Genomic DNA, 25,319 nt, shown 5'->3' with positions numbered 1-25,319 from the left:
GGGCGGCCGCAGTTGGACGGGCATGGCGGACCGGCGACGCGCGTGGAACACGGAGGATGACCTGCCGGTGTACCTGGCGCGGCCGGGCAGCGCGGCGCAGACCCCGCGCCAGAAGTACGGCGGCATGTTTGCGGCGGTGGAGGGCGCCTACGAGAACAAGACCATCGACTTCGACGCGTACAGCGTGGGCCGCCGCGGCTCCGCGCGCACGCCCCGCGGCTCCGGCCGGCTCGATGCGTCCGGCCTTCCGGGACCCGGCGGCAGCGAGGACACGGCCAGCGACGTGAGTGAGCCCTCGGGCTCGGCGGTCAGTTCGCCCGGAGAGCGCGACGAGCGGCCGCCCGCACTGCGCATCCGCTGCCCGGCGCCCCGAGACCTGCCGCTCGGCCGGGACAATGGCCAGGTACCCTCGGGGCTCGCGCGGGCCATGGGCGGGGCGGGGACCCCAGGACCACTGGGCAAGGGGCCGTCTAAGCGCAGTGGCCGGCCCGAATGCTGGGGCCACCACTGGGCTTGCGGGAGCTGCGGGCCGGCCCCTCCCCCACCCGGTCTTACAGAGATTCAGAGAGGTTGTGCGACTGAGCCAGGAATGGCCGGCATAGTCCATGAGACCCCGAAGGGACTTTCGGGGTCCAATTCCCATCCCTCTTTTGCAGAAACAGAGAGCAAGGTTCTGAGAGGGGAAGTAAGTTGGCTAAAGCCGCCGCGTGGACCCTTAGAACGTGAAGGGACCTTTGGGGGGGCATTTAATCTAGGGCTCCCCTGTCTCTGTCTTAGGAAAGGAAGCGGAGTCTCGTTCCGCATTCGTCCGTCCATCACGCTTTAATCACGATAAAGTACCTGCCGCAAACCAGGCGCTGGGAGAGGATAAGCGGGGGCCGCGGCTGCACACTTTAGAGCTGGGCGGGACCTTGGCCAGGCCCGGCCGCGTGCTTTCCGGGGGATTTGGTAAAAGATTTAGATCCTCGGGCAGTTAGAGCTGAAATCACGGCAGGGTGCCATGTAGGGGTTTGAGGTGTTTTTTTGTTTTCTTGCTTTTTCCCTGAAAGTGGAAGAGCGTCAGGGAGAGGGAGCACCAGAGCGTGGTCCTATGTCTGTCCCTTGAGCTGGGAGACCCCGGATAACTGTCAGATGGGTAGATGGGAGCGCAGCTTTGAGAGGGTCTCCAAGTGGGTTAGGGTCAGGGCCACGCGCCCGGCAAACGAAAGGCGGAGCGCCCTAGGCCAAAGGCCGGCGAGTGGTCCTGCATGAGCGCTCCGTGACAGTCCCCGGTGGGCCTGGGTGCCCGGGTCAGCACCCTGGCCCCGCCCTCCGGAAGTTCCCAGGCTAGAATGGGCGACAGATTGTGAGAATTAACTCAGTTAATGCCCGCAGGTAGTCAATGTTCAATAAATGCCCATCGTTGAGTTTTATTATCATTTTTATTACCCCCCCCCCTTACATGCTAAGAGAGGCATAAAGTGAGCCCGGAGGAGGCACAGCTGGATCTGGACAGAAATCTGGAAGGACTTGCTGGAGGAGCGGGGACTGGGCTGCCCTTGGTTGCCAGGGCACGGTAGCGGGTCTCCTCTAGCCCCCAGCCCCTCTCCCGCGGCTTTCTCTCCCAGTAGCTCAGGAGCTCTCCGCGGTCCTGAATCCGGCGCGTGGGGAAGTCTTCAGCAGGGTAGTGTGTGCGGGGCGGGAGGTGGTGGTGGTGGTGGTGGTGAAGGGAATGGCGAGGGAGCCCCCGTCCCCTCCTCCCTAGCCTTTATCTCCCCCTACCCACCCCATGCCCTGGTGGCCCGACCTCGCTTGGGCTCCAGGCCCCAGAGCCTGAGCGGGAGGCTTCAGGGCCGCTGACTGAGATGCTAGGTCAGTGTCGGGGAACCTAGGTTTCCAGCCAAGGCGCTTTGCCCTCTTAAGCCTCAATTCTCCATCTGCGAAATGGGGGGCAGCTGCCTTCTCCCAGCCTCGCTCAAGGCATGGTGGAGTATCAGGCAGGCGAGAACACTTTGTGACTGGGAGCTGTCCGGAGGCGCGTCCAGGCTGGAGCCACGGTCCATGTCCCCAACGCCAGCACTACCCAGGGCTCTGCCTGGGCCGCCCCTCAGTCGCTCCTGAGCTCGGGTCGTTTCACCTCTCCGGCCCCTCTTCCCTCCGTCCTCTCAGCCTTCCGGCCCCCTCCCCCTTTCTCCGCTGCTGCCCGGAAGGACAAAAGGGCCCCCACCAGCGCGCCGAGAACTCCAGGAGGTGAGGGACTCCCCGGCTTCCAGAGGGAAGCGTGTCACTTTCGCGGATGGAGCGGCCCCGGCGCTTGGGTTCCAGCCCCTCTGGTTCCCGGGCGGGCCTCGCCGCTCCTGCGCTTTGCCGCGGTGCCGGAGCCCTTCCCCCGCCCACAGGCTCTCTCCCGGGGAGGGAGGAGGGGTTTCTGCGGCGCATGCGCAGCGTTTTCCGGGGCCCGAGGCTGAGCGTCTGCGGCGCTTTGTAGCCTGGAAATCGGTTTGGGAGCAGCGGTTTGTTTGGCCAATCACCGGCCGGTGCCCCTCCCCCATCCTCGCGCAGTCCTGTCCCCGTCCCTGGAGCTTCCGGCCGAGATCCCCAGACTGACCCCTGGGGACGCTGAGGAAGGGGACGGACGTAGGAGTATGGGGAGGAGTGTCCCCACCCGCGATTTCTGCTCTTCAGCAATGAGCCACAGCCCAGCTCAGGGCCCAGCTGGAGAAACCTCTGGACGGAGGCAGCGGCCACAGGGGAGGCGCTCCAGACCGGGTGTGCGAGCCGCTTCCAGTCTGGCTCTGCTGCGGCTAGTACTCTGCACCCGGAGTCTATGTCTTACCTCTTCTGAGGTCCCCATCGCCCATCTGTAAATCGGGGAGAATATGATCTAGTCTTGCTGGAACCCTAAGATGCTTGATCTCTGTGAACCTACACCCCCATTTCTAGGCCCAGGCACCTGTGGTCTCCTGTCCTGGCCCGGACTGGCCTTGGTGGGGTTGGCCCTACCCCTCAGGTGAAGGCTTTGCCAGGCCTAACCCATCCCTCCCTGTGGGTGGCAACTTGAAAGCAGAGAAGGGCACTCTTTTCACGGGGCTTCAGGCACGATTTTGCAGAAAACTGAGGGACAGAGGAGGTTGGTGATCCGGGCACCTGTCTTGGGCTGTGGGAGCTGTACTGAGGACTTCCCTTTCTCCTTCTCCCCTCCTTTAACCTCTCCTGTTACAAGGTTTATCGAGCCATGCCCTGGCCTCCTGCCCACCTCCCCGCCACCCCCAATAGCTGGATGGAGGGCCAGGGCTGGCGTCGCCCCAGCACTGGGCAGCCGGAGCTGCCGTTTGGTTCTTTTCCGCCACCCCCACCCCCACCCCCACCCCACCACCCCGCAGCCTGTCTCGGGGCTGCGGGGACCTTAGTGCCAAAGGCCTTGCCCTCAGGGCGCTCACTGTCTGCTCAGCAAGATCTCCCGGTGACCAGTGGCCCCAGTGCCGCTGCAGGGAGTAGGGCAGGTCAGCCACTAATTCGGGTCTCTTCCCTCTGTCATCGGTGCTCCTTAGCCTGGGACGGAAAGGAAAGCGGTTTCAATGATGGGATGTGGAGGGGGCAGGGTAAGGCTTCCTGGAGGAGGAGGCCTTGGAGGTGGGCCTGGAAGGACTGTAACTTTTGTGAATAAAATCTCGTAGATGGGATGTGCTGGGTCTATTCAGGGAGTGGCTTTGGGGCCGGTCCCGGAGGGCCGAGAACGCTCCCAGCAGCTTGGGAGCTTTCCGCCGGCCCACATTCTTTCCCCCATGGGGTTGTCCTGGGGGCGCCGAGGTGCGGTGCCGCACACCTGTGGCACGGCCTGCGGGTCTGCCTGCGCCTCCAAAGGCCGTCTCTTGCTTTTAAAGGAACCCTGAAAACCAACCCTCCCAATCGCGAGAACGAGGCCGGGACCCAGCTGGGGGCGCGCGCGGGGCGGGGGTCGGTCTACTGGGCGGGTGGGGGGACGAGGGGCGGAGTGGAGGGATCGGAAGGGAAGCGCTTCCTGGTTCGAGCCGAGAGGGGCGAATCGGGCTCGGCTCCGCGCCGCCGGGAGGAGCTCTCTGTCTGCAGCCCCCTCCTCCCGCCCTCGCCCTCCCTCCTCTTCCCGCCTCCTCGGGGAGCCGGGCGGCGCTGGCAGCCGGAGCGGCGGCGGCGGGCCGAGCAGCCGGGCACCGGGCGCGCGAGCATCCTCGTCCCTCTCTTCGCCCCTCCCGGACCTTTGTCACCGCGCCCGCGGGGAGCAGGGCCGAGAGACCGACAATCCGCCGCGCCAGGCTGAGAGCGCAGAGTGGCCATGTCTTACCAGGGCAAGAAAAGCATCCCGCACATCACGGTAAGCTGCCCGCCCGCCCACCCGCCCGGCGCTCTTTGTGGGGTGGAGTGGTAGCCGCCAGGGTCCGGATCCGCGGGCGACTGCGAGGCGGCCTCCGAGGTTTCCTGCGTCGCCGCGGGTGGGGCGGGGCGGGTCTCGGCATTGCAGCCCCCTCCCCCCAGCCTCTGGGGACAATGGCTGGGGGGCCGCAGGACGAGGCGGGGCTGGAGCCTCGGGTCCCTCTTCCCGCGGGCTTGGAGCCCCCTCCCCCCACGGGATGTGCCAGAGGATGGAGGGGACAGGCAAGACGCGGAGCTGAACAAAAGAGGGAGGGGCGCGGGGTCCGCCCTGGCGCGGCCACGGGGAGGGTGAGCGGAGGCCCTGCGCGCAGCCCAGCGAGGTCTGGCTCCCGCGCCGCTGGGCCCCTTCCCTGCCAGAGGGAGGTAAAAGACCACCCGCGCCCCACGATACAGATGGAATGAAAATCCCACCCAGAGACAGCGCCATGACGGAGGCCCCCCTCCCACTCCTCACGGCAGCCCAAACCAACCTCCTGGGGCCACCCGGGCAGCTGCTTCCCGTAAGGGTTAACGCTGGCGGGGCTGGGCCGCGTGAGGCGCGGAGGCCGGTGGGGGCTGGGCAGCCGCGCTGCATGTCCCTGGGTGTGGCCGGAAACAAAGGAACCCCGTCTTTACGCTTTGTCTCTTGGGGTGTGGAACTGAGGGGCGGGGGTCGGCAGCTCGGCCTCTTCCCCATCCCTGCCTGGTATCGGAGTGAAGGAGGGGAGCCCGGAGTTGGGCGGCGTGGGGCACTAGCCAGGTGCTGGGAGGCGAATTTGCGTGCGGTGTAATCTTCCGCGGCGACTGCCGAGGTCTAGGGGAGACCCAGGTCCTCACTTATCCGGAACCCGGCGCCCGGGGACAGCCCCAGGCACTTGCCGACAGGCTGGCGGGGAGGAGGGGCTGACACTTTTCCACTCCCCAGCCCTCCTACCGAGGGTGTCGCAGACCTGGCTTTATTGAATGGTCACAGCAGTCCTGTGAGGGGGTGGCGTCCAGACAGAGCGCCCAGGGTTTGGGGCGCTGGAGAGGGGAGGATGAGGCAGAGCCGCCCTGCCTCTCCTACCTCTCCTGCCTCCAGTGAGAACCCTCCCTGGGCGCCCCGCTCCTGTCAGCAGGCCTTTGCTGATCTCCCCCCCAGGTGTGTGGCCCTTGAGGGTGGGGAGCACCTCTCATCTGTGCGCAGACCTGCGCTCTGCACACAGATGTCAATGGCCAGTCCGCAGACATGCAGTTGGCAAAGAATCAGCAGAAGGCGGCTGCCCGTGTGGGGGCAGCAGAGGTATTTGTATAAGCAGGTCCCTGCCCTAGGGACTGAGGCAGGTGATGGGGCCAGGAAGATGCAGGAGGATGAGTCAGGAGCTCTGGGCTGGACCCAGGCCCATCCTGCTGTCTGGTGTAAGCATGGCAGGTCTCTGCCCCTCTCAGGACCCAGTTTCCCCATTAATGATCCGAGGGAACATGGCAAGGTGGCCTTTAAGGCGGGCCTGGGGAATGCAGCCCCCTGGAGTCGTACAGTTCGTTCACACTGCTCGGTGGTCACCCTGCCTCCATCCATCCAGATGTGATGCTCAGGAGTGGACAGACCTGGCTCAGCACCCCACTGCGTCCTCAGGCCTCAGTGCTCTGATGTCACGCTGGCCACACTGAAGGACTGTGAGCGTCGGGAGGAGCTGGGTGTGTCAACACAGGAACAACTCAGAACCTCCTGCTGCAACTCCTGCCCCAGCCACTTGGGTGAAGCAAGTGGCTGGGTGTGCACCGGAGATTAAAGAGTCCCCTCCAGTGAGCATGGGAGGGGGGACAGATCCTGAAAGCCTGCTTGGTTCCCCGGAAAGAGGCATTCCGGTCTCAACGGGCCCACATGGCCACCCTATCCATGTGCAGGGAGAAAACAGTCCAGGGAAGGTAGAGTGGGCGTCAGCTTCTCCGTGGGACCCTCTGACTCCTGCCTGAGGACCTTTGCTTATGCTCGTGCTGGGATGGGAGCCAGAATCCTTTCCCTGAACACATCTAGGTAATGGGCAGTACGTGGCTTTCCAGATGCTTCACCCTCAGCCCCTTCACTTCTGCTTGCCTCGGAAGTTCATAATAATAACAGTAAATGTCGGGATGGGGGAACGAGACTGGCTTGCTGTGCCCTCCCAGAATCAACAGTTCAGCAAATGTTCACATTTAAACCCCAAATCACAATCTAGTGTGGTGGAGACTGTGGGGGGCTGGAGGAGGCCCCAGCAGGGACCTCCAGCCTGGTCCCAGGAGTGGGAGGAAGGTGGGGGTCCCCATGGGGTCCCAGAGGTAAAGGAGCAAAGCATGTTGGAGAGACAGAAGGAAGATCCACACAACGTGTATTCCAAGTGTAGCTTCTCTGGGCAGCCAGAGCGAATGCTGGGGTCGGTGAAGATGCTTGTGGCAGTGTGCTTGAGTGTGTGTGCGTGTGTGCGTGTGAAGCAGGACCAAGATGCGGGCTGTGGGGGAGGCTCAGGAAAAGGAGGTGGGCCCTCTGCTGTATCTCAGTCCCCACCCGCAATAGGATGAGGGACCAGTCCCAGCCCCTCTGAGCCTCCACTTTCTCATCTGGACAATGGAGCTAAAGTCGCAGCTGTGCCAATGAATTCAGAGACGGTGAGATGGGCACTGGCGCAGGGGAGGCAAGAGGGCGTGCCGTGCGGGGTTAGCGTGGACAAAGGCCAGGAGATGCCCGATTGTGAGAGCACCTCTGTGTGTCTAGTTAGGATAATAAGCCTCTCTCTTCTCCTTTCCCCATCACCGTAAGGTCACAGCTGTTCTGGGGAGGGTGTGGCCGGCTAGGTAAGGTGGGGGACGCAGAAACCCTTAGCTCCAGCCCCTAGGGACGGTTTAAAATATTCATTAAGCTCTTTTTCATGTGTGGCTTTTTGTGTGTTTTTTTTAAGTGAGTGGCTCAGCCGGGGATTAACTTGGCCAGAGTGGTTTCTTGGTGCGCTGCAGGGGGGCAGGGGCTGAACAGACAAAGGCACACAGCTCCTAACGACAGAGGGAGTCTGCCCAATTGTGAGGTCACAAGCGTCCCCACGAATGTGAGCATCGTTATTATGAAAAACAAGACTTCCAAGCACTGACCGTTGCTGCAGTTTTGCAGGGTTCTTACAGCATTCGACAAGGTTTCTGTGCTCTCTCGCTTGTTCTCAGAGAATCTGTAGGGCAGGCAGCGGAGAGATCACACCCCTGTGTGAGGAGCCACAGAACGGCCCCTCCCGCTCAGATTCTGGCAGGGAGGCAGAGAAGGCCACCTCCCCATTTGAAGTCTGTGTTGTGTACGTGTGTGTAAGTGTGCGTGCATATGTGTGTGTTGGCATGTGTGTATGATTATGTGTGAGAGCATTGATGTGTTTATGTATGTGTGTCTTTGTATGTGTCAATGTGTGTGCAAATATGCTTAAATGTGTGTGTTGATGTGTATGCATGTGTGTCTTTGCGTGTAAATTTGTGTTTGTGTGTGCATGTAATTGTGTGCTCTATCAAATAGTGAAACTGAGCAGGGAAGAAGAGATCATTAAGTAAGATCACCACCGAGCTGAGTTCGTTACTCTAATGAGCGCGTGTGCAAAAATGTGAGGCCTGTTGCTCCTCTTTCTGAGGGAGGCATTGGGCTTTCTGTGGACTTTCAGTTTATTTCCTGCCTTTACACAAAGACTTGTGTAGAGTGAAAAAGGGGTTGATAGAATACCGGGACTGAGGGTCACAGCGGAGCAGAGGACAAATTTCCAGAGATGAGGGTCACTTGGCTGCACGAGGCATCTGCTGATTCTGAGCCCCTGGAGTCCGGGCAGAGAGACAAATACCCTCAGTTACATCACACTTGTGATCAGACAGGAAGAAGTACACCATTTTCTCAGGGAGAGTAATTTATTTTTTTAAAACAAATTTTTAAAAATTGTCAAAGGGTACGTGAAGGTGATGCTGAGTTTTAACACTTTGCATAACATAACTTCACTCACATAGCCCTGAGCTTCTCTGTACGCACCTGGCCAGGACCTAGCGCGCAGAGCACGTGTAACACAGGTGGATGTGCCTGGCACATAGTCTGCATTTAACAATAGCTCCTTCCCCAAACTTGGGCTCCCACTTTGATGAAATGAGAGTCCAGAAGGCATCTACCTACCTGCCGGGGCTACCTGCACCCGTGCTGTCCTCAAACTCTGCAAAGTGTAGTGGCAAGCAAGAATGTCCACTTCATGATCCCGCCTTGACTGAGCTCCCCGTCTGAGTGCCAAGTGCACACACGTAGAAAGCTGCAGAACAGCCCCAGTGTGGAGCTGAGCACAGAGGTTGGAGAAGAGAAGCTAACCTTAGCAGGAAAACGGGATGGCTTCATGGGGGTGGGGTGGCACAAGTGCCACCTGGAAGCACGTGATTGTAGAGGAAGAAGAAGCGCACCAAGGCGGGGGGCAGCGTGGACATGGCCTCCGGGGACGTGAGCAAGGTAGACAGACGAAGAGAGGAGGTGTACACGGCTAAAGGAGAGGGCTCCCACAGGGTGAGGAACTGGGGGCAGCTGGATGGGTTGGGGATGGTAGAGTTCTCCAAGGCTTTGGAAGCCAGGCAGAGTGCACCAGAAGTGATAGGAATTGTGTATGGGTTCTCATTCTGGCTCAAACGATAACAGGATATTTAACCATGGACAAGTTACTTCCTCTCCCTGGAAAGACCCAAGGTGAAAGAGCTGGACTAGAAAATTCAGTTCCAAATTACAGGACATACTGGCTGCACTCTGTGAGTCATAGAAGCGCTTGGAAGCTCTTGAGCTGGGAAGATGGTGTGCTAAAGGTAGCATGTAAGAAGGTAGATTCTGAAGCTGAGTGATCTGGGTTTGAATCCCGACTCTTCCACTTGCTGGCTGTGCAATATGCATCCATTTCCACGTTTGCAAAATGGGAATAATAACACCTCACAGGGTGGTTCTGAGAGTTAAGTGACTAATACATGAAAGATGCTTAGACTGGAGCCTGCACTTGGTAAATGCTACATGATTGGCTGTTACTATGATCACTATGGGATGGCGGATTATCCAGCTGCGTTTCATTGCACACAGTCCCAAAGTCTCAGTTTTCAACCACATACACTTATTTCACTTACTTCTTGCTCCTGCTACATGAGGGCTGTGGATTGCTGTAACTTTTGCTCCTGGTGCTGGGGGATAGTGGGCTGTTCCAGGTGAGGCCCAGGATGAAGGAGCAGAGAAGACATCACAGCCTGCACTGCCTCCAAAAGCTCTGCTCAGATACTGTGTAGGTCACACCTGCTCAGGTCCTGTGGCTGAAGCAAGTGCCAAGACTTTGAAACCAGTGGGAGGAGCCCAGAGTGAGTCTTTCTGGAGGAGATGCAAGGACAGATGTGAACATTCTGGCACATAGTAGATGCTCATAAACACCTGTTGAAGCCAATGCTGAGGTGACCAGGTGCTCTGCTCTGGTGCTCTTTGCTCAGGTAGCACAGAAAACAGAGACGCTAGGTTCCCTAGAGAAGCAAAACCGGTGCAGCATATATATATATGATATATGTTATATATATAAAGAGAGAGAGATTTACATAAAAGAAATGGCTCACATGGTTGTAGAGGCTATAAAGTCGCAAGTTTGTGGGTCAGGCTGGAGGCTTATCCTGACTCATGTAGCTACAGGTGCTGGCGAGTCCAAAATCGGAAGATCAAATAGCATGTCTCTGGCTGTGGAGGCCAATGAATTCCAAGCTCGGCAGGTAAACTGCTAGCTCAAGTCCCAGGAACCAGAGGTCAGATGAACAGGAGCCGACTGCAGGATCCAGAGCAATCGAAAGCCAGCCAGCCTTGCCAGAAGGTCCACATATATTGGATGCAGGCCACACCCCCAAGAAAACTCCCTTTCCACTGATTGGCTGCTCACAACAGATCTCACCATGGAGGTGATCACATTATATCAGATCTCATTATGGAGGTGATTACATCATTAAAAAGCTGCCAAACTACATCATAACTGCCTGTCTTAGTCATCCAGTGCTGCTATAACAGAAATGCCACAAGTGGATGGCTTTAACAAAGAGAAGTTTATTCTCTCACAGTCCAGTAGGCTAGAAGTCCGAATTCAGGGTTCCAGCTCCAGGGGAAGGCTTTCTCTCTCTGTCGGCTCTGGAGGAAGGTCCTTGCAATGCATCAGTCTTCCCTTAGTCTGGGAGCATCTCAGTGCAGGAACCTCAGGTCGAAATGATGCACTTTGCTCCCGGCAATGCTTTCTTGGTGGTATGAGGTCCCCGTATCTCTCTGTTTGCTTCTCTCTTTTATATCTCAAAAGAGATTGGGTTAAGACACTATCTAATCTTGTAGACCTCATCAATATAACTGCTGCTAATCTGTCTTATTACATCATAATGATAGCATTTGCAACATATAGGAAAATCACATCAGATGATAAAATGGTAGACAATCACACAATACTAAGAATCACGACTTAGCCAAGTTGATAGATATTTGGGGGGACACAATTCAATCTATGACACTGCCAAACCACTGAGGATTATGGCCTAGCCACGTTGACACACAATCTTAACCATCACAGTCCACCCCTTGTCAACTTGGCACATGTACACATCTCCTTAAACCATACATAATCTCTGAATAAAGACAATTAGAAAGTCATACTTGCGCCTAACATGATACAACCAACACGCGTACAATCGAAAATGCACTAGCCCCATTTACATCTTATATTTTATAAGTAAAGGAAACAAAAATATTTGATGCACACATACAAGGCAGAAATACTCATAGCAATTACAGTCCCCATCTCCGCAACTGGTCACATGGCTGTAACTGGTATTTAGAGCTACCTTCTTCCACTACCCATTCCGTATTCCTTTTGCCCTCAGCAAGCACCTCGGCTAGTTGTGGTTCTTTGCCTGGTGGGGTGACCCAAACCTTCATTCCTGAAGGTTCTGGGCCATTAGTAGTCATGTCAGAATTGGGTTGCTGTAGTTTTCCATTGACTTTAATCACAGGACATGGTAGTACTAAGAGACGCCCTAAGGGATCTCCTGCATTCCAGACATACTCTTCTTTACCTCCGTTATGTAATATCAATCTGATTTCCTCTTGGTAATCAGGATCAATCACACCAGCCAGTATGGTAACTCCCGTCTTTGCCTGTTGATCCAGAGGCATAAGGAGCCCAAAGTGGCCAGGTAGCATTCTTAGCTTCCAGTTCAATGGAATCAGTGATGTGTCTCCAGGTGGGAGCATTCCTTCCTTCGGAACAAAGACCTCTAGACCCGCAGAGCATAGGGTTGCAGGGACAGGAAGCAAAAATTTTGCAATTGGGTCACTAGGGGTAATAGTGAGTGGTACCACTCCCATTTCCATCCCTTGATTCCTGGACCCATGAATCCTGGCTATGGGAGAAACAGAAGCACATGTTGGATGCTGGTCACACCCCCAACTAAACTCCCATTCAACTGATTGGCTGCTCACAACAAATCTTATCACAGAGGTGATCACATTATATCAGATCTCATTTTGGAGGTGATTACATCATTAAAAAGCTGCCGAACCACCGAGGATCATGGCCCAGCCAAGTTGACATACAACTTCAACCATCACAAGTGGGTCTGGAAGGAAAGGGATGGCATTGGTTCTTCGGTTAGATGGGAGTTGGGAACAAACACCAAAGTGAGGTGTCTCATGGGCAATCAGAAATACAGATTGGAATTTTAACTGAAGAGGGAATCATGTGCTCAAGGGCCTGTTAGAAGATATGAAAATGCAAGCCGTGCCAGCGATCCCTGTCCCTCAGCAGTATACCATGGTATACCAAACTGGTTGCTGTGGTGTCAACCCCAACTCATGACCATGTGTGTCAGAGTAGAACTGTGCTCCATGGAGTTCCCATAGCTGATTGATTTTTCAGAAGCAGATCACCAGGCCTTTCTTCTGAGGCACCTCGAGCTGGACTCGAACTTCCAACATGTTGGTGAGCAGCCAAGTGCATTAACCGTTCGAGCCGCCCAGGGCGGTGTGCTGAAAAATCCCCCGCACGTGTGCTGCCAGATTTTGATCAGCATTTAAAAAGTGCACGCTGCTACCGCCAAGCCCTTAAATTGTCCTGTAACCTCATCAGGTGGAGCACGAGACTTCACAAGCAGAGAGGTGTTGGGTGCGAGTAAAAGGTACTGGGAAGCGTGAGCCCTGAAAAGGGAACAGCAGAGGCTGCTGCCCCTTGAGTAGATAGAGAACACAGTCAAGGCCGCGGACAGCGCCGCAGTGCTGACGGTGAGCTGTGCAGTGGGTGTGGGGCTGGGACAGGAGCCGGGAGGCAGACACGGCCACTCTGCAGCAGTGCCTGGTAATGATGGCAGGCTTATTTGGTGTTGCCTTGGGTCTTTAATCCCTTCAAGAATGATGCCGACTTTTATACTGTTTGAAAGCGTGTCCTGAAGACAGGAAGGTTGAGAACCTTTGCCCTGGAGAGGTGTGATGACCAAGCCACAGCTCTGCTCTGAGAAGGGACAGCCCTGAGCTGGTGTTTGTGGTTTGGGAAATGGGGTGAGATCGAGGATGCTTCCCAAAGAAGCTGGTCTAGAAAACAAGAGCAAACAGGTCAAGAGAAGAGGTGGTGGACGTGGACACATGAAGCTGCTGCCGGCTGGGCAGCCCTTGAAGCTGGGCTCCTCAGTGGAGGCGCTTCTCTGGGAGGCAGGGACTCACCCCCCTCCACCATTGTAGGCAACCCCTCCTTCCTAGGGCTGAGCTTGTCACGGAGGAGAAGATAGTACACGGATCAGAGGCTCTGCAGGAACCACAATCAGGAGGATTGTCATCATGCAAAAGAGCCACCAAAAGGCAACTTGGTAACAAAATATGTCCTCCATGTCTTTGCACACACTCTTCCTTCTGCTTGTCCCCTGGAGAACTATTTACCCCTCAAGTTCAGTGGACACTTTGGTGGAGTACTCCCTCCCAACCCCCAGGCACTTGCTCCTTTGCTGGTCTCTGGCAGCATCCAATAGTGCAGTGGGTCTCAGCGTGGTCCCAAGACCAGCAGCATCAGCAATACGGGAGCTTGTTAGAAATGCAAACCCCGGACACACCTGAAACTGGGGTGGGCAGCAAAATGTGCTTAAATAAGCCTCCAGGTGACTCCGTAAGGTTTTCATTGGCTGATTTTCAGAAGTAGGTCACCAGCCCTTTCTTCCTAGTTTGCCTTAGTCTGGAAGCTTCACTAAAATCTGTCTACCATGGATGACCCTGTTGGTATTTGAAATACCAGTGGCACTGCTTCCAACGTCACAGCAACATGCAAGCCACCACAGTACAACAAACTGATAGATGGGTTGTGGGCAATGAGAAAGGAAGATTGAAGGAGAATTGATGCATTTGAATAGTGGTGTTGGTGAAGAATATTGAATCTACCATGGACTGCCACAAGAATGAACAAATCCGTCTTGGAGGAAGTATAGCCAGAATGCTCCTTAGAAGCGAGGGTGGCGAGACTTGGGCTCGCTTACTTTGGACATGTCATCAAGAAAGACCAATTGCTAGAAAAGGACATCATATTTGGTAAAGTAGAGGGTCAGTGAAAATGAAGGAAACCTTTCATGAGATGGAATGACACAATAACTGCAACAATGGACTCAAACATACCAACGATCATGAAGATGACTCGAGACCAGGTGATGTTCCGTTCTGTTATAGATGGGGTCGCCATGAGTCAGAGCCAGCTCTGTGGCCACTAACAACAATCAGGTGACTCCAGAGCTCACTTGCATCTGAGAACTGGAGCAAGGTGTAGGTGTCAAACAGGTAAAGGTTGTAGTTTGACCCACCCTTGTTCCGGAACTTGTAGTTGTTGTGGTCTTGTGCCGTCAAGTCAATTCGGACTCATCGTGACCCCGTGTATTACAGAGTAGAACTACTCCATAGGGTTTTCTTGGCTGTAATCTTTATGGGAGCAGATCGCCAGCCCTTTTCTTCCATAGTGCCACTGAGTGGGTTTGAACCACCAGCTGTTCAGTTGTGCCACCCAAGGACCTATTCTGGAACTTCAGGCAAGTTATTAATTTCTCTGAGCATTAGCTTCCTCATCTGTTACACAGAAAAAGCAGTAGCCGATTGGACATGCTGAATATTAAATGCTCATAGCGAACCTTTGACGCAGGTGAAATTCCTCTCCAGAGGGCCAGCAGCTCACCAGCTGTAGCAGTAGCCAAGCTCAAAACAAGCAAAATAATCCAAATGCCCGATTGCAAGGGGTTGACCACAGACATCTTGTTATATCACTTCACTGAAACATCACGCAGCCATCAACAATAGTGGTTACAAAAAAGTGTCATGACCAAGGTAGATGTTTCTCATGTTCTGCATGAAAAAAGCTGAGCAGCAAATTGCATAGAGAGCACATTCTCAACTATGGAAAAGGGGTAATAATCAGTGCTGGCACAGACAGGTCGGTTGTCAGGAAAGATTTGCAGATATTAATGGTGGCACACCCATCAGTTAATTCATTCAATAAATATTTACTGAGCATTGACTATAAGCCAGGCATGGTGGTTGTGCTTGGGTAGTGTAAATACATTTTTTTCTTCTTTCTGGTACTCTGTATGTCACCATTTTAAAAATCAGTGTGTATTATTTTTACAATGGAAGAAGAAATAGATGTCTTCTCAGTCCTTCCTTCCTTCTCGTGGTGTCTCCTTCAGCATCACAGTGAAAGACCTTCTCTCCTGTGTGCCCCTTGCCTGCTCCCTCAGACCAGCCCCTGTCCACCCAGCGGCTTGCTGCTTGAATGGAGACTCAGGTGGAAGATACTTCTGAGGTCTGGCTCCATGGTATCCAAGCCATGTGAGCTTTGGCAAGGCCCTCAACCTGAGCCTGGTCTCCTCCTCAGCAAGGTGGAGATCGAATGGCCCCTGCCTGATGAGGCTGAGAAAGACATGGGGAGGCCACATCCATACAGTGCTGGGGCAGGTCCTGGCACGCAGGAGGGCTCTGCGAGCGTGAGCTGTTGTTTTCACTCCCTGCTCTTCTTGGAGGAGTTAGTGCATTGTCATCATTGTTGTTAGTTGCCATCTAGTCAGGTCCGACTCAGAGACCTTAATGTGACAGAACTAAACGGTGCCCAGCCCTGCACCGTCTTCATGACCTGTGCTGTGTTGAGTCCATCTTTGTAGCTGGTGTGTCCATCCATCTGACCGAGGGTTTCCCTCGCATTTACTGGCCCTCAATTTTACCAAACATAATGTCCTTCTCTAGCGATCAGTCGATCAATGACACATCCAAAGTAAGAGAGTTGAAATCTCAGACAATGTTCTCTTGTGATCCATAGGGCTTTCATTGACCGATATTCAGAAGTTGATCACCAGGCCTTTCTTCCTAGTCTGTTCTAGTTTGGGAGCTCCACTGAAACCTGTCCACCGTGGTGACCCTGCTGGGTATTTGAAATACCAGTGGCATAGCTTTAATATCACAGCAACATGCAAGTTACCACATCATCAGTTAATATTAGTTAATGTATGAAAACTGTCTTCCCCCATGTGTGTCTCTGTGTCTATTCTTGTCTTTTTTACTCAGATGTGATTAGGTTTAGGATCCACCCTACACTGGTATGACCTCATTAATAAAAAACAAACAAAAAACAACCTTGATTTCCAAACAGGATCACATCTACAGGTACAAGGGCCAAGATTTCAATACATGTTGGGGGGCAGGGAGGGCACAATTCAATCCATAACATTCCACCCTTTGGCCTCCAAAATGCATGTTCTTTCCATGTGAAAAACCACATTCACTCCGTCACATCATCACCATTCATCATCAACTCTAAGTCCAAAATCTCATCTTCTGGATCAGCTACATAAAATATGGGAGCATCTCTGGATGCATCCCATCCTGAGACAAAATTTCTCCATCTGTGGACCCATGAAACCTAGAATATAAGTCATCTACTTCCAAAGTGTAATGGTGGAGCAGGCACAGGTAGACACCCTCATTCCAAAAGGGAGAAATTGGAGGGAAAGAAGGGATCATGGGCATCAAGCAAGTCAAAACTCAGCAGGGTAAATCTCATTAGCTCTCAAGGCTGGAAAATAATCCTCTATTCTCCAGGACCATCTGGGCAATGGCTATGCTCTCTGGACTCTGGGTAGAGACTCCTTGGCCCTGGGTGGCAGCCCTACCTGCCAGGCCCACTGGGATGGCAACTGTGTTCCTTTGGCCCTGGGCACCTGTTCTCCTGGCCCACTGGCATGGCAGTCACACCCCCTCAACTTTGAGTGGTGGCCTCATTCTCTTAGCCCACTGGCACAGCAGCCCCACCCTTCAGAACCATTTTAAGAGTGGTCAACTACACTCTTTGAAACCTGGGGGTGGTGGCCCTGCCCCCCATGCTCCTTCCTACAGTTTGTCTGGCCTCTGAACTGCTCCCAGGATGGTGCCTTCCTTTTCTTGGAGGACAACAACTAGGTCGCTCCATGTACCCATTTCCTGCCTGTAGAATTCCAGGAGGCAGGCAGCTTTCTTTCATTTAGCCCTGTCTCTGTCCCTTTCAGTCTAAACTGACAGGTTTTTGCTGAGGTGGTTGATTAGATCCATAAGACATAAGTTTAATCTCTTTAATAAAAAATTATATAGCCAAACTCTTGGTAAAAGTTCCAAGACACACTTTTTTAGTCTTTACAATAGAACTTTCCAAATCTTTAAATTCTGGTTTTATTTTACACAGTTTATTTTTAAATCTATCTCTTCCCTCCCACATTTTCCTGTAAGCAGCAAGGGGAAACCACACCACTCTTTTAAGATCTTGCTTAGAAATCTCCTTGACTAAATATCCAAGTTCATCATCCACAAGTTCTATTTTCCATAAAATATTCTAACATAATTCAGGCAAGTTTTTTGCCACTTTACAACAAGGATATCATTTTTTCCACTGTCCAATAACATGTTTATCATTTCCTTTTAAAGTCTCACAGAAGCACATTCAACATCCACATTTCTAGCAATATTCTGTTCATAACAATAGAACCTTCCTCTATAGGATTCCTAATTTCTTTTTGAACCTTCATCACAGCCACCCTTAATGTCTATAATTCTTCCAACAGTTTCTTCAAGGAAGTCTAGGTGTTTACAATCAAGAGTCTCTACCCATTACCCAATTCCAAAGCCATTTCCACAACTGAAGTATTTGTTAGACTAGCACCCTACTCCCAGTACCAAATTCTGCCTTACCTTCCCAGGGCTCCTGTAACAGAAATATCTCAAGTGGGTGGCTTTAAAAAACAGAAATTTATTTTCTCACAGTTCTGGAGGATAAAAGCCCAAGCCAAGGTGTCGGCTGTGTTGATCCCTTCCTTGTCAGTAGCCCTGGGTGTTCCTTGGTTCCTTGGCTTATAGACAATTCTCACATGGCATCTGTCTTCCCCCACATGAAAGCACCTGGCTCCAGAGGCTTTGCCATTGCTTGCTGGGTGGTTAGGTCTTGCATGTAACACCTCACTGGAGCCCTGGTGGTGTGGTGATTAAGAGCTCGGCCGCTAACCAAAATGTCATCAGTTTGAATCCACCAGCCACTCCTTGGAAACCCTATGGAGCAGTTCTACTCGGTCCTATAGGGTCACTATGAGTTGAAATCAACTCGACAACAACAAGTTCAACGGTTGCCTGAGAGCACTCTGCAGCCTTTGGAGTTTTCAATCTGCCTTCACCCTCTGACCGCATTCACAGCAGGTGATGGTGAGGTGCCTAACACCGGGGTATGTGCTCAATAAAGAAAGAGTTGATGGAAACTTGGGGTCTACTTTGCTTCTCCCACTCCCTTTACCCAGGAGGAAGCTGAGGTGCAGACATGCTAACCAGGTACAGCTAAGAGGACCAGAGGCAGGTTGGCACTGCATGGGCACCACGTGGGACAGGCTCAGAGTCTGGCTCCACTTCCTGGCTGTGACCTCGAACAATTACTCCATGTCTCTGCTTCCTCATCTGCAGCAGTCTCCAAGCCCACCTACTTCTTAAGGTGATTTAAGAACTAAAAACCCTCGTAACACAGAACTAGAGCTTGGAATGAGCTCAACAAACGTGGTTTTCTTGAAGGCAGAGGGTTTCTATTCAGACTTTTTGCAGAAGTTGAGCCACAGTGACAAGAAGCCACAGTGATGGGCTGAGGCACAGACACAGACATGGTGTTCCTCCTCTAGGCAGGCCAAGGCCCATCCTTCTTAGGCGGTGGAGAGGTTGGTTATTTAAACCCCAATACTCAGCCCATTGGTGAGTGCTCCTGAATATCTTCCAAGTTTGAGGGGCCTGAGGTCCCCACTGTAGCTGCAGTTGTCATGGAAACAGGCTGGGCTCTCAGAGAAAATCTGAAGCCCTGGGGACCACCTGCATTTTTGATTCATGGAGGAGGAAAATGCTGCCCTGTCTCACCCACGGGAGTGGAGGGAAATGTGTGTTAATTAGATTCTGTCTCTGCTGGCTGGCACTTCCCTGGGCTGCCTTCCTGCACATGTGAGAAAGGGTCGCCAGTGACAACCATCCCTCAAGGACAATAAAGGCAAGTGGGTGGTTTCTGCAGATGAACAGAAGTGTGCCGCTGTACTGGATGGAGCACTTACTGGTGCAGGAGCTGGTGGGAGACCAGCAAGGGGCCTGGGAAGGAGGAGGGTCTAGTTCACAGGAGGCATGAACCAGCCAGGGAGTTATGAAGTGTCTGAGCTAGAAAACCTCTGAGCACGGGACGTTGGTGGTGCGTCTGTTCACTTTTGACTCAGTGATGCTGCATAACAGACGGCCCCGTGCTCTGTGGTCTGGCTGGCAGAGGCTTGGCGAGACTCGGCGAGGTTGTCTTCAGACTGTTTAACCAGGTGTGCCCCTCGATCTTCTTGTTTTGCGGCCCGGACCGAAGGCACTGCTGTCCTTGGGTCTTGTGAGTGTCATGGCAGAGGGTGAATTCTCATGAGATGGAGCAGAGACATGGTGCTTCTTCAGGCCTGTGCTGGGGTGGGCACTCACACCTATTCCACTGGTCAAAGCAACACCCAGGGCAGGCCCAGAGCTGCGGGGCATGAGCGTGCACTCCACCACATTGGGGCGTGGCAAGGGGGGACAAAGAACTGTGAACAGATGACACTGTCTACACAGACGGCCTACAGCAAGATTACCTGGAGTGTTTGCTAATGACATGAATTCTTGGCCCATAGCCTGGATCTGGTAAATGAAAATCTGGAAATGGGCCTGGATCTGAATTTTTAGTCAGCAAGCCCAGGGGCCTTGGAGGTCAGCTCGGTCACGGCGCCAAGTTGTGTGTATGTGAGTGTGGTCACTGCCTGTCCTGTTGGATCTTTGAGTTGCAGACACGAGCCTTGAAGGACTAATAACCTTCACAGTACTTCTTCCAGTGGAGCGAGTGATCCCACCTTCATTCCATGTGCGGACCAGCATGTGTCTGCCAATGTGAGGCCTCCCTGACTCTTCTCAAGGCTTATGCTCTGGATAATTAGGGCTTCTGTCTCTTCCCAGAGGTGTCTGGTCACTTATTGCTCTGAGCTGTCATCCCATCCCCGCTCATAAATCTGGTAGCACATTGGAACCTGTGGCACCATCAGCCCTGGTGGAGCTGCCTTCTCAATGTGAGGACCTCGCATCTGAGACCCTGTCTGACACCCAGCCACCCACCCAGATTCTATAGCTGCATTAGTGGAGCTTGCAGGAGAGGGGATAAGGGTGTTGCATACCCTCCCCCCTCCCCCAACTTCCTGGAATGGGAAAATCAAAGTGCTGAAAGGGTGATGCTAAGACTTAAAAGTTCTTGAAACGAGCTGCACACGTTGTGAAGCTTGTTGTGTTAGTGGCCGTCAAGTTGGCTGTGACTCCTGGCCGCCCCATGTACAGCAGAACAAACATTGCCCAGCCCTGTGCTGTCTTCACGATCCCTGTGCTGTCTTCCCGATCCCTGTGCTGTCTTCACGATCCCTGTGTCTTCACCATCCCTGTGCTGTCTTCCCGATCCCTGTGCTGTCTTCACGATCCTTGGTCTGCTCGAGTCCATTGTTGTGGCCACTGTGCATTTTGAGTGACTTCCAACTCAGGGGCTCATCTTCCATCACTATATTGGACAATATTCTGTTGGAATCTGTAGGTTTTCATTGGCTAGTTTTCAGAAGTAGATCGCCAGGCCTTTCTTTCTAGTCTCTCTTAGCCTGGAAGCTGTGCTGAACCTGTTCAGCATCTGAGCAACATGTAAACCTCCACGGACAGACAGGTGGCGACTTCGTTTGTGGGGCACTGGCCAGGAATCAAACCCAGGTCTTCTGCGTGGAAGGCAAAAATTCTCACTGAACCACTGGTGCAAATGGTTAGTGCACGCAGCTGCGAACCAAAACGTTGGGGTTTGAGTCCACCCAGGGGTACCTTGGAAGAAAGGCCTGGTGATCTACTTCTGAAAAATCAGACATTGAGAACCTTGTGGAGAACAGTTCACGAGGTTGCCATGAGTTAGTATGGACTCGATGACAACAGGTTTTCATTTTATTAAATTTTAAGACTCACCCTTTTGGGTACAGTACTGTGAGTTTTCCTCACACTTTATGAAGAAAGGGAGTCTGAGTGCACCAGGTCCTTGGATCGTAGACTTTGATTTTTTTTCTAAGTTGCATCTGATAATCTGGAAATGGAGAATGGACAGAACACCAGGCAGATGGCAGGACAGCCGGGGTCCAGTCTGTGCCTTGTTAGTGAGGGGCTGGAGGACCCATCTCTGAGGTCGAGTCAGACCTGTGGCTTCGTGAGAACCGTTCAGCACAAACGCCCAGACACGATTTCCGCCGAGTGCTCTTCCAAGGTGGACCGGGTGTGAGAAGGCAGGCTAATCATAATCTGTGAATGCACAGTACAACCATCTGACAACCGATTCTTTTTTTTTTCTCAGCCCGGGGACCTTTTCCAAACTGTTGGAAGACAAATCACCTTGTTCTTAATGGCACACAGTAGGAGCATAATAAACATGCATTGAATTAGACATGAATACGGCATGTGCACAATACTTTTCAGTTTGAAAAGTGCTTTTTCATGCAATTCACCTGTTAGTGCTCGAAACAGGTGTTGGGGCAGGTATCTGAGTGTTCACTGACACGGGAGCAGAGAGAAGGGTCTGAGGGCCTGCCCGACGGCACTCTTCACCTGTTGAGCCGGAGTTCTCTCAGCTCCCACGCCTGGAACCAGCTTTTAGAACACCTGCTGACAGAGCTGCTGTTCTGAAGAACAGGGTCTGAAAAAGCCGACTAGAAGGCAAAGGAGTTACTGATGTTAAGAGAGAAACAAGGAAATCACGTCGGTGCTTGCTTGTTATCAAAAACATGCTGGCATCTCGGAGACCCCAGGGGCCCCTGGTGCCCGGCTCATGGTGTCTGGAGGTGGGTGGGGTGGGTCTGAACAGCCTCTGGTGCTGTCGCTCATGGTGTCTGGAGGTGGGTGCGGTGGGGTGGGTGGGTCTGAACAGCCCCTGGCGCCCGGCTCATGGTGTCTGGAGGTGGGTGGGGTGGCGTGGGTCTGAACACATCTCCACCCTCTGATTCTAGGAAGTGCAGAGTGGTTGGGCTGGTCTTTGGTGCTCGGTGAAATCACCCCCTTTCAGGCTGGGTCTGGAAAGCCTACCATTCGCTGTGACAGGCAGATGGTGGCCTGTGGGGGCTGTGTTCCGGAAGCTGGCACAAGCTGCCAAGGCCAGCCTTTCTCCATTTTCCTGGTCCTGGGCCAGGGGACCTGCCACAGCTTGTCTGTGGACTTTGTTTCCACCCCCAGTGAGATGGGGACCCCTTCCCCCTAGAGTCTGAGCAGCCGATGGCACGGTTTGCTTCTGCCCTCGAGTTTCCCACCCCCTGGGTCTCCCGGCCCTTCAGATCTCCCGGCCCCTCAGGGTCTCCCGGCCCCTCAGATCTCCTGGCCCCTAGGGTCTCCCAGCCCTGAGGCTGTGAGGTTTGGTTAAGCTCTCCTCTCTGGGCCTATGGAGCATCCTCTCAGCTCCTCATGGAGATGCCGTCGGCTGACTCACAGGGTCCACGGACATTCTGGGCACATTCCCCATGGTCCTCAAGGCCCCACGAGCAAACCCCAAGTGCCCAGTGCCGACCAGACCAAAGCACACCCTTACGCTGGACTTCCACGCCTGCCACCCTCCCCAAAGCCTCCCTTCTGCTTCCTGGAATCTCCTCCCAGATAAACTTGTTGGCTGCCGTCAGTTCGGCTCCGACTTGCGGTGACTCCACATACAACAGAACAAAGCAAAACGCCGCCCAGTACGGCACCGTCATTGGTCTGCTCGAGTCCACTGTTGTGGCCGCTGTACATCTGAGTGCCTTCCAACCTGGGGTCTCATCTTCCGACACTGTATCAGACAATATTCTGTTGTGATCCGTAGGGTTCTCACTGGCTGGTTTTTGGAAGCTGATTGCCAGGCATTTCTTCCTAGTCTATCTTAGTCTGGAAGCTCCACTGAAACCTGTCCACCGTGGATGACCCTGCTGGTATTTGAAATGCTGGTAGCCTAGCTTCCAGCATCCTAGTAACATGCAAACCACCACAGTACCACAAACTGACAGACGGGTGGTTGTCCAGGAGAGGCCCTTGTCTCAGGCCCGCCTCCAGGAACCCACCCTGTCATCCTGCAGAAGTGTTTGCTCTGAACCACTAATGTCTGTTAGACCACCCAGGGCGGGGGGCTTAGGGCAGGGCTGTGGTTAATCCATCACCACGCCTCCAAGTCACACAAACATTAAGTACGCACCCGGAAAAACACTCTCATCCTCCAAGAACCGCAAGCGGACATGTGTCCCCGACAGCCCAGGTTGCCTGGGGTTCTCAGGCATGGCAAATGGGGCAGTGGCCTTGGAAGCCACTTTGTCACATTCATCAAGGGCCACAAGGTTTGCACATTTCACCCAGGAGTTCGGTGTCTCAGAGTTAAGCGTTACAGAATCACCCAAACCAGGAGAAAGCTTTGTGTGCATGAAGGTGTGTATTGCAGCCTGTGTGTAACCGTGAACTTACAAGTCCAACAATGAGGGAGTAATTACACACCCAGGAGAAAGCTTTGTGTGCATGAAGGTGTGTATTGCAGCCTGTGTATAACTGTGAACTTAAAAGTCCAACAATGAGGGAGTGATTACACACCCGTAGGCTGGATTCTTTGAAACTTATGGTTGTGGGAAGCATGCAGTAACTTGGGGGGCACTTGTGGTATGCAGACAGTGCCCCCTTCTCTGCTGCCCTGGACTGGCATGTCATCAGTCTGCCAAGAGCTCCCGAATTCCTCCCTCCCTGGCCTCTGCCCAGCCCTTGGCCAGCTTATCCTCACCTGTGTTCTGGGTCTGTGCTTGCCTTGCCCGACCCCTCAAATGAGGCTGGCACCCCCTTACTCTGCTCCTGTGGCAGGCACCCCACCTCTTCCTCCTGCAGCCCCAAGGCACCACGTGGCTCTCCATCTGTCTGTTCCAAGAGAGCAGATCCCGCCCTATCTCCCTCTGCCTCCTCAGGGCCTGGCCCTGGGCTGGGCCGAGTAACAGCAGACCTCTGGCTGGTGTGTGGGTGGGTGGGTGTGCACTGTGACCCCGACTATGGAAAATGGATGGAGAAAAACTCCAGGATACCCATGGAGGCTGTGCTGGGGAGCAGCTGTGTTTCTTCTTCGTTCTCACTATCTTTTAAGTTTTCCCTTTAATTGATCATTTCTGTATTCAATAATAATGCCTGAAGAAATTCCTGTTCTGCAAACACCCAGTCTCTTCAACAAATAAATGAATTAAAAAGGGAGGAGGGGCCGGTGCGGATTTCACCAGCTTATAGAGAACCGTGAACCCGAGGCGGGGGCTCCGTTGGTCCGGGCTCAGACAAACCCACTGCAGAAAGGCATGTCGGAGACAATCAGGTGAAACTGAACGGGAACTGGTTGTCAGCTGATCTGAAGGGTCAGTGCCAATCAAGTAGTTGGGATAGTGGATTGTGGTTATGTTTATTTTAAAAGTTCGTACAGTTAGGGATAAATATTGCAGTATTTAGGGGTGAAATGATAAGGTGTTTGGGATTTGTTTTCAAATACTTCAGCAAAAACAAATCGAGGCAAAAAAGAGTGTCAGGGGAACAGGACCAAACAGTGAAAGTTGAAGCTGTTGATCCAGGTGGCAGGCCTATGTGTTCTTTGCGCCACTTCTTTCCTTTAGAAATATTTGCAAATTTTACACAAGTTAACAAAAAACCGCTCTCCTGGTTTTCCTCTGCTTGCTTTCCAGAGCGACCGCCTGCTCATCAAAGGTGGCCGTGTCATCAATGACGACCAGTCTTTCTACGCCGACGTCTACCTGGAGGACGGGCTCATCAAGTCAGTGACGCGGCGTCTCCCCAGGGTGGCCCCAGGGGCGGCTGCTGCTCTGCCCAGCAGGATGAGTACTGGGGGTATCAGGGGCAGCCACCAGGAGGCAAGGGAGGCCCAAGCTCAAGAGCAGAAGGACTGACGGGCGCTAGCGCCGTGTGCCAGTCTTCTGCTCCACACCTGTGCAGCCCCTCCATTTAAAACCGCAGGAGCCCTGTGACCCCCATTCTAGTTTTCGGAGGGCAGTGCCGGCGAGGTTCAGTAGTAACACCGCGTTACAGTTGAGTCTGTTCCAACTCATGGGACCCGATGTGTGTCAGAGTAGAACTGTGCTGCATACGGTTTACAATGGCTGATTTTTCAGTAGATCGCCAGGCCTTTCTTCCGAGGTGTCTCTGGGCAGACTCAAACCTCCAACCTTTTTTTTGGCAGCCAAGCACATTAACCTAATACACCCGACTAAATTCACTGTTCTACATTCTACCTGCCCAGACTTTCCAGAATTGGGCTGAGGGGATTAGGGAGGGAGGAGGTGGGTTTGGCTTTCATCCACAGCCTGGCACATAAAGAAAAATGTGTGTCTCCCTCTTGGTT

General features: G+C 53.4%; 1 protein-coding gene across 2 annotated transcripts in view; it reads left to right on the top strand.

The window, feature by feature from the left end:
- Positions 1-22: 22 nt before the first annotated feature.
- Positions 23-25,319, top strand: part of CRMP1 (collapsin response mediator protein 1) — a 69,659-nt gene continuing 44,362 nt past the window's right edge. Inside the window, exons 1-2 of one of the 2 annotated variants that reach the window (XM_004383492.1) lie at positions 23-403; positions 24,646-24,734. In XM_004383492.1, the coding sequence (XP_004383549.1) occupies positions 23-403; positions 24,646-24,734 (470 nt within the window). Of the gene's footprint in view, positions 404-4,297; positions 4,331-24,645; positions 24,735-25,319 lie in introns of those variants that run through there. The other variant, XM_012557599.1, reaches the window with a different exon arrangement.

This window comes from Trichechus manatus, unplaced genomic scaffold (assembly GCF_000243295.1).
Source record: "Trichechus manatus latirostris isolate Lorelei unplaced genomic scaffold, TriManLat1.0 scaffold00111, whole genome shotgun sequence".
In the NCBI taxonomy this organism is placed as follows: Eukaryota; Metazoa; Chordata; class Mammalia; order Sirenia; family Trichechidae; genus Trichechus; species Trichechus manatus.
The sequence above is the reverse complement of the archived record's forward strand: the minus strand, read 5'-3'. Positions and strand labels throughout refer to the sequence as shown.